Genomic DNA, 16,486 nt, shown 5'->3' with positions numbered 1-16,486 from the left:
CACACTGAGATTTTAAAATTACACACTGAGATTAAAAAAAAATGAAAAACACACACTCATCAATTAAAAAGACACACTGAGATTAAATAAATTGAAAAACGCACACTGAAAATTGTTAATTACACACTGAGATTTCAAAAATACACGTTGAGATTAATATGCAAATAACTAATGAATATTCATGAGATGAATAAACCAACAGATTAATATCATGGTGTCTAGAACTCTTGTCATTATAATGAAATGCGGTTCCTTCAACCAACGTTCACAACAAATTTCAAGACTTAACATCGTTTTTTTTTTGCTAACTCATATTTATAAGTTATTTGTCAATATAATTCAGATTAATATTATTGCTAACGGTGTATCGGGATTGTTTGCTTAACACTTTTTAGGCATAGGTCCTTTTTCAAAAGTCTTTCAACTGTTACCCTGATTTCGCAAGGTAATCTTTTATATTTTTGTTGTTACGTTTATATGTTATAATAGACACTTGGGTAAACATGTCATTGCATTGTTTGTCTTTTTTTTCCGATAATTTCTTATATTAATTTTAATAAAGTTTTCAACATTTGGTTATATCAGAGACATATAATACATGTCTCTGGTTATATTTTGGAATGAGAGTAAGTGGGTATTTTTCTTGTTCTATTAGTCTTTAACGTTGTATTGCTATTGTATTTTATAAAACATTTGGCACCAGATTGAAGGACTAACGAGTTATGTCCCATAGTTGTGTTAAACTTGTAATAGATTAAGATTACGTATGCTAATTAGATATATGCGCATAAAAAGTGCGCACAAATCTCAGTGTGTAATTTTAAATTCTCAGTGTGTAATTTCAAATTCTCAGTGTGTGTTTTTCAGTTTATTTCATCTCAGTGTGTCTTTTTGAAATCTCAGTGTGTAATTTTGAATTCTCAATTTGTAATTTTCGATTCTCAGTGTGTGTTTTTCATTTTTCGTAATCTCAGTGTGTGTTTTTAGGTTTTTTAATATCAGTGTGGGTTTTTTTTTAAATTCTCAGTGTGTAAAATTTTCGAAAAATGTTTTAAACGTAGTTTTGACGAGAACGGCTTGCCATAAGTCTAGTGTTAAAAAATTACCACTGATCGCAATGATTGACCAGCGTAAGCTATGCATATATGCGGCAATTTTATTACCGTTAAACTGTTGATTTTCTATAACGTTTTTGGTTCATCAAATCAAAATGACTGCCTTTCGAACGGGTACTATAGGTCCGCTTCAAAGTATAAAAAAAATCAATATTTTACACCCACGCCAATGCTCGATATATATAAAGATATTGACAAATAATGTTAAAATGAGTATAAAGTATAGTATGAAAGAATTAATTGTATACAGGCACAGATTCAATTGATCATTATTGATGCCGATTCATGCTAATGAATTATATTTGCACTTTGATATCCCATAAGGCAACCGTAAGACCACATATAATGTTATGTTAACATTTTTTTTATATGAGATAAGGCATAGTTTGATTATATAAAATCCCTGATGATACAAAGTACAATCATATATATCATTCTCCAAGGGCTATCAGGTATCAAGCAGAGTCAAACATGTGAATTAAAACAAATACCCTGGGCATGGTCCAACCTTTTTCATGATAAACAATTAGTTTTTTTTTTAAATATATTTTAATGTCTTTTTTCAGCTCCTGCCACCCTCCCCTTATTTTTAAGGGACCCTCCGTAATCCGGGTCCACATTCACATCCAACTTATTAAATGAGTTTTTTCACATCGCAGTATAACGTAGTACACTTATGGTCATGAGTTCGGAAATCTGATAATTTTGTACTCATTGTTGTCAAAATAATGATAACTGAAGGAAATGTTGATATGTAGTGTTCACAAAATATAAACCTTCAATTTAAAATATACATATAGATTCTACCACTGCATCGAGTGTGATAAGATATTTATCCACTCGAGACAGTTAAATTTTCAAATTTAAAACGCGAGGCTCGCCGAGCGTTTTGGATATTTAAAATTTAACTATCGAGAGTGGATAGATATCGTATTACACTAGATTTGGTGGTGGAATCTGTTTCTCTAATGATTTTCAAACAATACGCAGGCAGACTTATTCCTTCTTTGCGATTGATCTGCAAAAAGATGTGTTCTTTCTATGTGACGTCATCAGACATGGTCGCCTTTTTTCATGCCGTCACAATAGGAAATTCAGAGGAAAACAAGAAAATTCGACGTCATAATTGGATTTTAACCAACGAAGAACTGAAATCAAACGAACCACACGTTGATTAAATTTTTTTATACAATGGATGCAGAAAGGGATAAATTGACGAAGAATTAGAGAAATGACAATAAAACGCATGCAAATTTTTTGGCCTACACATATGTATTATTAATTCAGCGTTGTTTTCATTTAATAATTTAAAGTCCGTTTGATGTAAGAAAAACTTTTTTTTCTCTTGATTTATGTTAATGTATAATATATACGAACTCTGACTTTGAACATCATAATTTTGGACCAAAATAAAAAAAAGTTACACAGTAGGGCTTTATGTTAGTTCTATTTTTTATATATATATATAAAATACTTGATGAGGTAGGTATGAATAGTGTAACAGCTTTCCATTCACAACAAAACATTAGACATTTAACCTTTTTTGTTTATTATTGGTCTAAAATAATGATATTTATAGTCCGAGTTCGCGTATATATCATACATACACATACTTTAAGAAAAAAATGTGTATTTGTAAAAATGAATTTTCAGAATTATTTTCTGAAGATTTATAGAAATCAAACGGACCAAAATAATCAGTGACGATAGCAATCGGAATAAAAATCTCATCAACAGGTTTTACAGACAGTATACAATGTGTAGGGAATTTTGTGTTATGAATATTAGTACATTCTTCTATTTCACAATTAAAACTACACATCATATTTCTAAGAACACAACACATTCTAAACAAACGAAAATCGATATCTACTTTCTTGAGACAACAGAACTTATCTAACTACACCCGATTATGAAACCCAACTTTTACGTTTGCACAAAAGGATGTTCCTTATCCTACCTGTATGTTTGATTTACTTTGAAAGTAAAAAGTACTGTCCTAATAAATGAATAAAATAATTATTTTATATTGCAGCCTCAATGAGTTGTGAGCCAATGTACATATATTCCATTTATTAATTTTACAGAAAGAAAAACTTGGACGAGTTTAATTATTTCCTTCTTCCTCTTGCGATTCAAATTCAGACTCAGAGGTCTCAACTATTGCACCAATTAAGACGTTTCCCTTGGATACGGACACATCCTCATACAAGATATTTATCGCCATCGCAGGTGGCAATAATTTATCGGTTTCAGTTTCGTTTCCGCTATTACCGGGTGTTTCATCGCTTACACCCGGAACTGATGATTCTCTGCTGTTACTCTCAGTAGAATCTTCACTAGTTTCATTACTTTCTTCGCTGCTAGAAGTTAATTGGTAAGAGCTATCATCTTGATCAGACAAAATTTCAAAAGTTTGTGATCCCTCTATTTTGTGCGCTGTTTCTTCATTTGGGATGGATCTTTGTTTCTGAACAAAGCAGTAACCAAATTTATGTCGATTTGGTTTATTATCCTCTGAAGGATTTTCATTTTCGTTGTCATTTTCAATTGTCTTTTCTTTTTTTTCATCATTTTCACAATTGTTAATGACTTTATATTCTCCCGTTTCCATTGTTGTTTGTATTATGTCGGTTCTTTGTTCCTTTTCGATTTTCATCTTCTCTTTTGGTTCTGTTTCTTTTTGTTTTAAGGCTTCATTTTCTTGCGTATTTGGTTTTTGGGTTTCTTTTTGTTGATTCATTTGCTTTCCTTTTTCTTTTTCAGGATTTTTTTGCTTTTTCTTTTGTTTTTCTGTTTCTGATTTCTTTTGTTTCTGTGTTTCATTTTCAATCTTTTTTTGTTTTTGATTTCCTTTTTCTTTTCCTTTTTCCGGTTTAGTTTCCTTTTTCTTTTCTGTTTTTTTCTGCTTTTCTTTTTCCGTTGTCTTTTGTTTTTTATTTTCTTTATTACTTGAATTGTTTTTTTCATCCATTGGCCTGTGTACTTTTTTTCCTTTATCGTCTTTCTTTGTCGTCAAACTAGGATTTGCATCCTGTAATTTCACATCTGATAAATGAGAATATGTTGGGTCCATAATTTCAATCCTTGGCTTTAGGAAACTTCCGTTATCGTATTCGGTAACCTCCATATCAATTGTCACATGGTTATACGGATTAGGATTTTCCTTTTCATTCAACAACGACGATTTTATCCTGTTGTGGTCAACAAGATCGTACGATTCTCGATTATATCGCTTTTTAGATGTTGATGATTGAGAAAAGTCATCGGAGCTTTTTTGATCCGTGTCAATATGGCAGTAAGCATAACTTTTCTGATCAGATTCGAACGATCCTTCATTAACATATTCGTTTTCGTGTGCCGATGCAAACACTTGGTCCTCGTCATCGATAAGCTCAGCATTTTCTGTATCATCATCTTTCCTATATTTAATTGAACATATTTATTATCTATCTTTAATTTACCTATTTGTACATTTATAATTTTTAGAAAGCTAGTTATATTTAGTCGTTGAACTGTCGCCGTTGACGTATACTCCACATATTAATCTTTAATATTTACAATGTTGTGTTTGTTTTATTTAAATGTTTTTGTATTTATTCACTGGTCTAAACTTTTGAATATTTCGTCCTGATGAAGTAAATTGAAGATACACACGTCCTACGCATTTAACTTCTAGTATGCATCTTACACAATTATAATAATTTTTTTTTGGTACAGAAAACGCTATGCAATATATAGATACTGGTATGTTGTGTTGAACTTTCTAAATGTGTATTATTGTAGGGCATTTTAAAGATAAGCATATGTTGAAAGCGCTATTAGAATAATGGAATGCTTCATTTTATAGCTTTTTACAGATTCATTTTAAATTTTATACTGCAGCTATAGGTGTGTTTATTTTCTAAATATAGTAACACAGCTATTTTTTGTGCAATGCCAATTTCATCATATAGAACTTTTTTCCACAATCAGGGGTTCTTTAAAAGATGAAAATAAGATGGAAATTAGTTTTACAATTGAAATAGCTATCAATATAGTAATGTAAGTTGCAGTATAAAAACAATATTGGATCAATGTCAGAAAAAAAAGACTTTTGCGTATTCAGCCAAAACTGGGGAAGGGCGAGGTTCCCCCAGTTTTTCAGCCTCATACAAAAAAGTTTATATTTTTCTGACATTGATATTAATATTGTATATTCATTCACAATTTGTTTACATTCGAAACGATTTATAGCTTGTCAGCTTGCTTAGCAATCTAACTTTTGTTGAAGTCTATACACTGGCCTCTAGATATTGATTGGTTATTTTTGCTTTTGGGTTGCTGTCTCCTTGAATAACATTGTGTACGAAGCACAGCTTAAAACTCAAATATTTCTACGTTTTATTTTATAAGGAACTCGTGAGGTTATGGATGTTGAGCTTTTTTTGGACAAAATCATCTTTTAAGCAAGATATGATTTCATCATGATAATTGGATACTGAAATATAGAATGAAATTCAAAACAGTGTGGCTGTGGCCATTGATTGACACATTAAATTCATCCATTGACTGGGACAATTTACGCGAACGTTTGTCTGTAACGACCACTGTTCACGACGTACCTACGATAGACATTTAAACTGTGGGGTCACCAAAGGTTTCTTAACGCCTTTAATTATGAAATAATTCGAAAAATTAATCAGGAATAACCTTTATGTTTTGATTTACATAATTGGTATAAATCAAAACATCGTGTTATTTCTGATTAATTTTTCGAAATACTTTATTAAGGTGTTGAGAACCTTTGGTGACCCAATAGTTTAAGTGTCTTTAAAAAGTACATAGTGAGCAGTGGTCGTTACATACAAACGTTCACCTAAATTGTCCCATCCAATGGATGAATTTAATGTGTCAATCAATAGCCACAGCCACACTGTTTTGAATTTCATTCTATATTATATTCTAGTAATGCGGTTTAAATGGGTAATCTGCATACAAGTATTCAGATTTTCAAGGCATTGGCTTCGTCCATGAACTGTCGTTATTCACTTGTTTATTAATTGTAATATCTCACATACCTCTTGCATTTTGAGACAAAACAGCCAATGGAAAAAATCAAAGCGGCTGTCATAAAACCCGCCGAGAAGTACATTATAGCATCTGAAATTATAATGAAGCAATTTGTAACTATTTGATTAAAGTATTAACTATATGTATGTGTAAGGAGTACTTTAACGTGTACAAATGGATACTAATATAACGGGTTAGCAAAACGCGTAAGCCTATGAAATTGAGTATTAAAACAAACGAGCTATCAGTCGAGTTCTTAACTTTTACATATAGTGTCTTGTATAAATTCATATTGTTTTAAAGAGTCGTCTTTGACACCCTTGTAAACTATCAAATCTCAGCCAAATGGTTAAGCTAGAAAAAAGTGTATTGAATCTGTAAGTATTTTCTTAAATAAATGAATATAATGCCAAAGATAACTTAATAAAAACTTGTCTCGTTCATTACTCGGACCAATGGGATTTAAAATGACATCGGAATGACTTTCAACCGCAGTTTAGTGCGGTCAGCTAAGTGAGTTTTTTGACAAAATGACATTCAGTTAATCAATACATAATGTATATATCAGTATATAAAAGTTTTTATTCGTCCCTTTTGTTTTTATTCTATATTTCTACGAAGATAATTCTATTTAGCTGAATATTTTATAAAGTATGTCAGGTTGAGATTGGAAGATTTTTTATACATTGTTCAAAAATATCACAACCGATACCAGACAACCTCAACTTGACATAAAATTGAGAATGGAAATGGACATACCTTATAAGATATTCTGCTCAGTAAAATTATATTCGTAAAGAAAAGGGTAAAAACTGTTGTCATACGTTTATATTGATTAGGATATTATCAGATTATTACATGGCATTTTTCATATCGCATGTATTATTAGCCCTAGGTGCAATATCAGCCCAAGAGCCGCATGGCTCGAGGGCTGATAATACATGCGATATGAAAAGTGACATGTTATAATCTTTTTATCATATGCTTTAATAATGGAGAAAAATAACAGATGCATATATTGATCCTTTTACGTGGTTCCCAAATAGAAGTTCAAAGAGGGAAAGTCCACGGACGTTGGACCCCAAATTCAGTACATTCGATATGAAAGCTTTCTATCATATGCCTCAACAGAGAAGACAAACATTTTAATATAGACGAATCGACAAAAAAATAATTCAACAATATACAACTTTTTTTAAGTAACTTTCTAAATTATGTTCGAAACTGTTAAAAATGCATTTATTTAATAATTTTTATTTTTTTTATGTTTGTTTTTATTATTATTTTACACAATATACTTTCCAGTATCCAAATAATTGTTTTGTACACTATTTTGTTATGTTTTTCACTGAAAACGTAACATTGAGGTGTATTTTCCGGAATTTGCCGAGTATTACCGGAATGCCTTGTGCGATAACGTTACGGAAAGGCATGTGATAACAGTCAGAGCATGTGATAAACTTTTCATATCAGCCCGCTAAGCACCAATTCGAAAAATATAGAATTTACGTTAATTTAATGCTATTATCATACAGTAAAAATCATATATTATTTAGTCTAAGTATATGATGAATACTGATATATACATTACGTATTTTATTTTATTTTGTCAAAAACACATATATATTATCAGATTATAACATGGCATTTTTCATATCGCATGTATTATCAGCCCTAGGTTCGATATCAGCCCAAGAGCCGCATGGCTCGAGGGCTGATATTGGCCGAGGGCTGATAATATATGCGATATGAAAAATGACATGTTATGATCTTTTTATCATATGCTTCAACAGTAGAGAAAAATAACAGATTCATATATTGATTCTTCCATGTGGTTCCCGAAAAGAAGTTGAAAGAGTAAAAAGTTCACGAACATCGGACCTAAAATTTGATACATTCAATATGAAATCTTTCTATCATATCAACAGAGAGAAAAAAAACACATTTTAATATGGACGAATCGAAAAAAATATAATTCAACAATATACATAATGAACATTGTTTGGAAAAGTAAACTTTTTTAACTTTCTAAATTATGTTTCAGAAAAACTTACAAAATGCATTTATTTAATTTTTTTTTTTAATTTAATTTAATTATTTTACACAATATACTTTCCAGTATTCAAATAATTGTTTTGTACACTACTTTGTAATGTTTTTCACTGAAAACGTAGCATTGAGGTGTATTTTCCGGAATTTGCCGAGTATCACCGGAAAGCCATATGATAACGTTACGGAAAGGCATGTGATAATCGAAGCGTGTGATAAACTTTTCATATCAGCCCGCTAAGCACCAATTCGAAAAATATGGAAAATACTTTAATCTAATGCTATTATAATACGGTAAAAATCATATGTTATTTAGTCGAAGTATATGATAAACTGATTTATACATAACGTATTGATTAACTGATTGTCATTTTGTCAAAAACTCACTTAGCTGACCGCACTAAACTGCGGAAAAAAATCCTTTCGATATCATTTCAAATTTCATTTGTCCGAGTAATGATCGAGACAAGCTCTGATTCTGTTATCTATGACGTTGAATTATCCTATTTAAGACAACTTTCACGGATTGACAATAAATTGATGAAAAGTCGACCATCTATATATATTTTATTTTCACCAGAAAAGCTCAACAGGAAGTTCCAGTATTTTTTTTTATCGCTTAACAATTTGGTTGAGAATTGAAGGTACCAGGCGTGTTTGAACTATCAAAATGATAGCATGCTAGTAGTTGGTTATACTCACGATTTCCAGTTTTATTTGTAAAGAATGTTACTATAGCATCCCAAATGCTTTCTAAAATATAGTTGAAATAGTACACTTTTTAATGAAAATAGAAAATTAAAAAAAAAATATATGAAAATATGTATCGATTGAGTTAATGAATAATTGAATTTAAAAACACTCAATGAAATTTAACCACAAAGTGTTCAAAGCGATGTAAAAACATTAAAGAAAGTCGAACATTACATTAGTTTCCTATATTGTGTACTTTTGTTTGTCTGTTTGTCTGTTTTTTGTTTTTTTTTCTTTTTTAGCCATGGCATTGTCAGTTTTATGAGTTTGACTGTACTTCTGGTATCTTTCGTCGCTCTTTTACATACTATTATATTTGATACACCATTTAAAACTTTCCTTAGAATAGATTATTCTTGTGAATACCATATTTGAACAGGCATGAAATGAATAGAAGGACAATACATCAATCTTGCATTTACAATTGTGATAGCACCTGATCGTTTATAATATATTTGGGAATACTTACTCTCAGCAGAAGACTTTGCAGTAGAAGTTTCGTCTCCCATTGTTGAAGTACTTGCAGTACCTGCAGTTTAACAACATAATGAACATACATACAAATTTCGTATATTTGCGTCTAAGTAAATGCAACGTAAACTGTTACTTATTGATTTCTATTACAAAATCAGTCATTTTTGTATATGCTCAAACTAAAGCACCTATTGAATAATTTTCTGGATTTTTTTTTCTCGACATGTTGTACAATTTTGTTTGGAATATTACCTCGTACTTTTGCCACTCTTCATTAAAATTTGTTAAATTGTGTCATAAATACGTATTCACAGATGTAATTTTAAATTAAAAAAAATGTGGTATGAGTGTCAATGAGGCAACTCTCCATCCAAGTCACAATTTGTATAAATAAATTTGTCTAGAACATCAATATAATTCTTATACACCGTTTCCTGTGTTTCATCCTAATCAAAGGATTGTATTCATATCAATCGACATGGAGTCGCTATTTGTTTGGGGGAATTGATACGTGTTCTTATCATATGCATTAAAAATGGCAATCTAATTAAAAACCGATCTCCCATCGCTCCCGTTTTCTGATATGTCGGGTGGGAGATCTAACGAAACAGGTCACATGTGAGTGAACTAGAAGTTATAAATTTATAATGATATGCAAATGAATTGACGACCTATCAATGAGCCAATCAAAAAAGTTTATGCATTCTTTTGACTGGCGATTTCTTCGTAAATAAAATGATTTATATCCCTTTACCTCACGATAAACTTTCAAGATCGTGGAAGACTCATTTTCATTAGACGAAAAAGACACACCTACGAGGTCACTCACATACATGTGACCTCAAAGCGGGTTTCGTTAGATCTCCAACGCGACATATCAGAAAACGGGAGCGATGAGAGATCGGTTTTAAATTAGATTGTAAAAAAGTGAAAGGTCTCCATTCTCTATCAATATGCACAAGAAAGTTTCGAAACCTAAAATTCTAAAATGATTTTCCAAAATTTCAAATTGACACCGATTTAATTTTTTTATGTAACTACTTGTCATTATCCGCTTTATAAATTTACTTTTTATTTTAAATAAGATAAAAAATCATCCGTCAAAGACAAAACTTTCTTCTTCAAGCTGTCATGACACTTGACATGGTGATTTTTATTGCCATAGGCTGTTTTTATGGTAAGCGTAAGTTTTTTCCAACAATGAAACTTTACGGTAGAATTTGTAACATTATCTGAAATAATAGAGGTCTCTAATTTTCCGTTTTGATTTGAAGTCAGGGTATTTTTTTGGGGGAATACCAAAACAATTATAGAAATGAGATTTGATTGATAATATATTAAACGATTTTTCTTCTTCTTCAAATTGATCAAGAAATGGCAAACAACTAGTAGAAATACTTGCTATATGTGATTGTAACCATATGGTATAAAGTATTGAAATTCTTTCCTGCAGAGTCCATAGTAAAACAAAGAGGTTAAAATAAATTTTTACTTACAGCATGCAATCTGTAAAATTATTAACCACCATCGAAAACTGGACACCGTCGCCATCTTTCATATATTTGTATAACTGATATGTCATACGGAAATATTTAGTCAAAACATATTCATACTAATTTTAATAAGAGTGGTCGTTTCCTGGTATTGCAAATTATTGACGCTAAACTGAACAAATAATACTAATTTCCTTGTAAACAATTATTTTTGAGTTCTATTGCGTTCTTATTAATCATTATACCAGTTCTCCAATAATGCATACCCATTTAATATTTACCTATCGTATATTTCTTTCATCTTCACGATAAAATAAACTCCCTATACCAAAGTCATGCACAATTGGGCAGAATGTATTTTATCTAAATTTAACAGGAAACTCATACATGTAAAAGATACCAGGCTTTACTTTGTGCACGCTAACCGAAGCGCGTTTTGTCTACAAAAGACATATTGCTCGAATAAAACATCGAAATCACATGAATAACGAAGTTAAAAAACGTCGAAGACCTAAAAGTCCGAAAGGTTTTTGCTAAATATAACTAATAAAACCTATTTCTAGAAAGTCTTTAGTATTTTGAAAATTCAAAGTATTTGTTATGGTATTACACATGATGAGGAAACCTCGACCAGCAGTAGCATCAGCTCATTTTAAACCTTATTATAATATAGCTATATTTACAAATAAAACACTGATCATCATTTAGGTTTATACACATACAATAGTTGTTGATATTCATCTCCTGCCATTTTTAAATTCCGTCAATCAATTTCATATACATCATCAAAGAAATGCAACCAATGCAACCAATAGAGACGTTGTTTATGGTAATTTGTATGCGCTGCAATTATATGCACGCAACCATAATATTTTTCGTCGTATATTATTATGAGTTGAACTTTCATATTGCATAGTCATAACACGGCTCTCTTCACGATTTTGATGACACGTTATTTAATAGAAACACGGTTTATGTTGTTTCTGATGTTCGGGCTTGCCATGACGCCTTAATAACAGACTAATATATAAAATATGATTAAGACGACGATCAACTGTTCTAAAGACTGCACACAAACTACCAGCATTAAATAATTCGACAACATGATGTAACACCAATTGTTATGGATAACAAACTGATGTGTGCTAAGTCGAATAACTATACATGTAAGGGGCATAAGCTGTCATATTCACCAATTCGACTGCAATTTTCATAATTAATTTATTATAACTAATATGGAAATCATATTTTCATGTACCACTAGTTTCAAATAGAAATAAACAATGTGTAAAGTCGTAGATGTATCGGAATCTCGTGTGTATTTTAGTCTAGACGTCATATAATCAACCACCGAGACGATCACCGAGGACTACCGATCGTCATATTACCTGATATAAAAAGTGCATATAGACATAGATAAAAAGCAGTCATGTGTATATGGATTGTTCTAGGTGTATTTGATTTCATACTGTAACTGTAGGTTAAAAGTTTATCATCGTTTTTTACCTGTATAAATAACGATTGTTTTGTGGATCGCATCAGTAGATGATATGGTTCTTCCTCATTTCATTTTCAATGTTGATTTTTTCCCTTTTAACAGCTAAATACATGCGTGGTCCATCTCCAGTTTAGGGGTCAAATTTAAGGTGACATCAATACTGATTTAATATTGTAGAATAATTATTTATTCACATTTGTAAGTGAATAATTCATCAGCTATGTTTCTTTGCTTATTTTGTAAAAAAAAATGAACCAAACTGTTTGCTGAAAAATGTCAACGCGAATTAAATTTTGTATATATTCATATCGTAACCGCTAACACCTCTTTAAACAATATATCCCATATTGTATAACCCGTAATTTAATTTCTGTCAAATCTTGTATTTCATACCTCTGCCAATATATATTTTTGTCACAATTTTTATTGTTTATTTAGGGTTTCTGTCAGATGAAATAATATGCACTTTTGCACGATTTATCTCTTTTCTGGACCGGCGCTAGTATTACCGTGAATTATAATCTTAACTTTTATTTGTGCTGCTAATTCTCTAAGAAAAAGCATTTAGGAGACTCTATTTAATCTAATCACAACTAAAATTTCCTAATTTACCAATTGCGAACCTTTAATAGCAGACCTGTTCTTGTTTTGTTAGGAATCACAGTTTGTGATAAAATCCAGTGAATCCCATTCAGTTGGTAAAATTCAACATCTTAATGAATTTTTCGGGAAAAATCACGAATTCTCTAAACAAAATGCCTAATTTACCCATAGGAACATAATTTGAATAAATCAATTAGAAAAATAAACAGCATAAATGTCGTTTCTGATATTTAGATATATACAAGGATAACCTAGCAGATTTACGATTGAGGGACGATTCATTGTTCCCTATGGTTAATTTTCTTTGATTTTTTTTATTGTGATGTTCTTTTGTCCTTATGTTAAATCTTTTTTTATCTATCCAAACGTCCTCGCTATCCATGTTCATTTGGTGATGTCTTCGATTTCACGAACGTTTTAATATGTATTTCTAGTAAATTGTTAAGTCAGGTCTTTAGAGCAAAACCTTTAATAAATGTATTCATAAATACGAACATCTCATTTGGAAGTTTGGATGTGCCAGTAGAAAACCTAAAAATGGGATAACACATCCAATTTTTGCGGTGATGTTATTCATCGAGCCTGATAATATAGATACAAATCGGGTAAATTTTTTGATCCTTTAAATAAAATTATTCTAACAGGGGACTAATTAGGCACTTTAACAAAATAGTATTGACAGTCACACATAGGAACATTATCGGTCCTACATTCTGTCGATACCAATATTTTGGCATTGCACAATGTCATGTCAATGTGAAAGAAACACATTTTGTACCTTTTACGCTACATGCATTGGACGTTGGATTTGTACTGATTGATATTTAAGTCTCAAGGCTGATGGTTACAAATCTGGTCTTTTTTCACGAAAAAGTTTTTTTTTCACTATGAGTACAAATGAACCTATGCACTTGGAAAAGTTTAAAAGCATGACTGAACCTAGATATATAAAATTTAAATTCATTTTAAGTTAAAGAATATTAAATAGTTATCAAAAGTACCAGGATTATAATTTAGTACGCCAGACGCGCGTTTCGTCTACATAAGACTTATCAGTGACGCTCATATCAAAATAGTTATAGAGCCAAACAAGTACAAAGTTGAAGAGCATTGAGGATCCAAAATTCCAAAAAGTTGTGCCAAGTACGGCTTATCTTGATTTTGCTGCTCATTTTTTTTCCGTTTCTGCAGAGATGCCAAATAAACTGAGTTTGGAAAGTTTTTTGAGAACCCCCTGCAGAACTCGATTGTATCTCTATTATCCATTTAAATCAATACAACTCACAACATTTAGTATATCTTCTACAGACTGAAAAAAAATCACATTAAAATCCAGGTTAGTTTTAAAATTTCATGAACATAAACTACATATAACTTTATATATCTAGGACCTGCCATGCCTTAATAGTTATCAAAGGCACCAGGACCACAATCCAGTACGCCAGACGCGCGTTTCATCTACATAAGACTCATCAGTGACACTCATATCAACTATCATAGCTACATCGGTTTGTCTGTATTGAGAGTAGATTTTGTGGTGTACCCACGAATATATTTTTCAATTTATCTGAGCACAGACAAACATGCGCACCAAGAGAACTTTCAAGGCATGCCAGGAACTAGGTAAGTGAAAATTGAATCATTTTATGTTTCAGAAAATTAAACGCCTACCTGGATATTGAGATTCCCATTATTAAGCTTGCAGAATGTGATAAATATAGATTATAGCATGGCAATTTTCATATCAGCACCCATATCAGCCCGTAAGCCGACAGGCTCGAGGGATGAGTTTGATCATGGGCTGATAAGGGGTCTGGTATAAAAAAAAAAAAAAGATGACCTGCTATGTTCTTTTTATCATATACTTCAGCAGAAGACATTCAGACAAGAACTTTTATAAAATTTTATGAAATTCATTTATTGTGCATTATTTGTTTTGCATTTTTAAATAATTTGTGCATCTATTTCCTAATAGTTTTTTTATTCTACATGCTAATATTTTTCTCTAAACAGTAGATTTTCCAGAATTTGCAGAATGGCGTCGAAATGCTGAACGATAAAGTTAAAGAAAGGCATGCGATATTAACCGTAAGCAGTTGATAACAAAAGTCATATCATATACTCTGCTGGGCATTCATGTGATTTATAATTGTGAGATTATTGAATGTTTAATTACTAAGAACCCTTGTCTCTTGTTGAGGAGCGTGCATTATGATTTGAAGATGTCCTTTGTGGTTTTTTTTGTCTTAATTTTTGTCGATTTCGACTTTTGTCGAAAAAGCGAGACATACCGATTTTACATTCCGTCGTCGGCGTCATCTAAACATTTATAGTCAAGTCTTATTTTTTACAAAGACTTCATCGTAATTGTTTTATTTTAACTATATACATAATAATTATTATATCATAATGATCATACAAGTAAAATGAAAATGAAATAATTCAATGAATACATATTTATAGAAATCGTTATTCAAATGAATATTTACTCTCCCTCAAAACAACGGGAATGCAAACTAAAAAAAAAACAAATACAGATAATCACAAATATTATGTTGAAGATAAACAATGTTTGTATACTGTTACTTTTAATACCACTATTTTACCTCCTATACATGAGGGGGAGGACAGGGGTAAGGGAGAGAGGGAGAAAGGGGGTAGGAGAAAGGAGAAAGGGGGTGGGAGAAAGGAGAAAAGGGGTAGGAGAAAGGAGAGGAAGGCTAAGAGAAAGGAGAAAAAGTTGGAGAAAGGAGAAAAAATAAAATATCTCTCCTTTTAAAAAAATTTCTAATATTTCAAGAAAAAATATCTCAAAAGGAGATGTTTTATTCTAATGGGAGAAAGGAGAACGGGGTTAGGAGGAAGGAGAAGAGGGGTGGGAGAAGGGAGAAGGGTACCCCCTTGTCCTCCCCCTCATACATATTTAGGAATATGATTAGTAAAAAGCAACCGCATGGAGACCGTGTATTGTATATTCCATACTAGGTTATTATTATAATTATACGGGAATTATTTCAATATACGATCAATAGTGGTGTTAAGTCAATTTGAAAATAATACGATGTTGAGGAAAAATCGCATTTAAAGCTTTCAACAGACGACGAAATTTATGATGAACTATTGAAATAAATTAAAAAAAAAATAATTTGTTATTTCTGGCATTTTTTCGTATAGAACAATGAAGTAGGTTCTTACTACTAACAGTATCGAAGACTTGATCACTATGAAAGGCTACTTCTAAGCACTAGTCAACTTCACTTTCACCACATATGGAATTTACTGACCCCATATATATATCGTATTATGTCATAAGCGTACTATCAAACTAATAATACAAATTGCACAATAGTATAATTTTCCAACGGGTTTTAAATTTCATCAAAAGGGCAAACGGATTTCTTGCAGTTCCAACAAAAACGTTATTATGCTCCTCCTCCTCCTCCTCCTCC

General features: G+C 31.3%; 1 protein-coding gene across 2 annotated transcripts; it reads right to left on the bottom strand.

The window, feature by feature from the left end:
* Positions 1 to 3,173: 3,173 nt before the first annotated feature.
* On the bottom strand, positions 3,174 to 11,076 carry LOC143063625 (uncharacterized). Of its 2 annotated transcripts, XM_076235854.1 has the most exons (5): positions 10,940 to 11,076; positions 9,439 to 9,498; positions 8,919 to 8,969; positions 6,176 to 6,257; positions 3,174 to 4,537 (listed from the first exon to the last, which is right to left on the bottom strand). In XM_076235854.1, exons 1-5 carry the CDS (start codon positions 10,992 to 10,994, stop codon positions 3,223 to 3,225), a joined length of 1,563 nt encoding a protein of 520 aa, XP_076091969.1. In that variant the 5' UTR covers positions 10,995 to 11,076; the 3' UTR covers positions 3,174 to 3,222. The 2 variants fall into 2 exon arrangements, with proteins under 2 accessions (XP_076091969.1, XP_076091970.1); XM_076235855.1 differs by lacking the exon at positions 8,919 to 8,969.
* Positions 11,077 to 16,486: the final 5,410 nt, after the last annotated feature.

Source organism: Mytilus galloprovincialis, chromosome 2 (genome assembly GCF_965363235.1).
Source record: "Mytilus galloprovincialis chromosome 2, xbMytGall1.hap1.1, whole genome shotgun sequence".
Lineage (NCBI taxonomy): Eukaryota > Metazoa > Mollusca > Bivalvia > Mytilida > Mytilidae > Mytilus > Mytilus galloprovincialis.
Note: the sequence above shows the minus strand (reverse complement) of the source record. Positions and strands in the feature narration are given on the sequence as shown.

What these genes read in the sequence shown, in the direction of transcription:
- LOC143063625 (XM_076235854.1), bottom strand. Translation starts at nt 10,994, where the DNA reads ATGGCGACGGTGTCCAGTTTTCGATGGTGGTTAATAATTTTACAGATT. An exon ending in TGCAAAGTCTTCTGCTGAGA is followed by an intron (nt 8,970 to 9,438) that starts GTAAGTATTCCC and finishes ACTATATTTTAG; the next exon opens with AAAGCATTTGGGATGCTATA. An exon ending in TACAAATAAAACTGGAAATC is followed by an intron (nt 6,258 to 8,918) that starts GTGAGTATAACC and finishes TTATAATTTCAG; the next exon opens with ATGCTATAATGTACTTCTCG.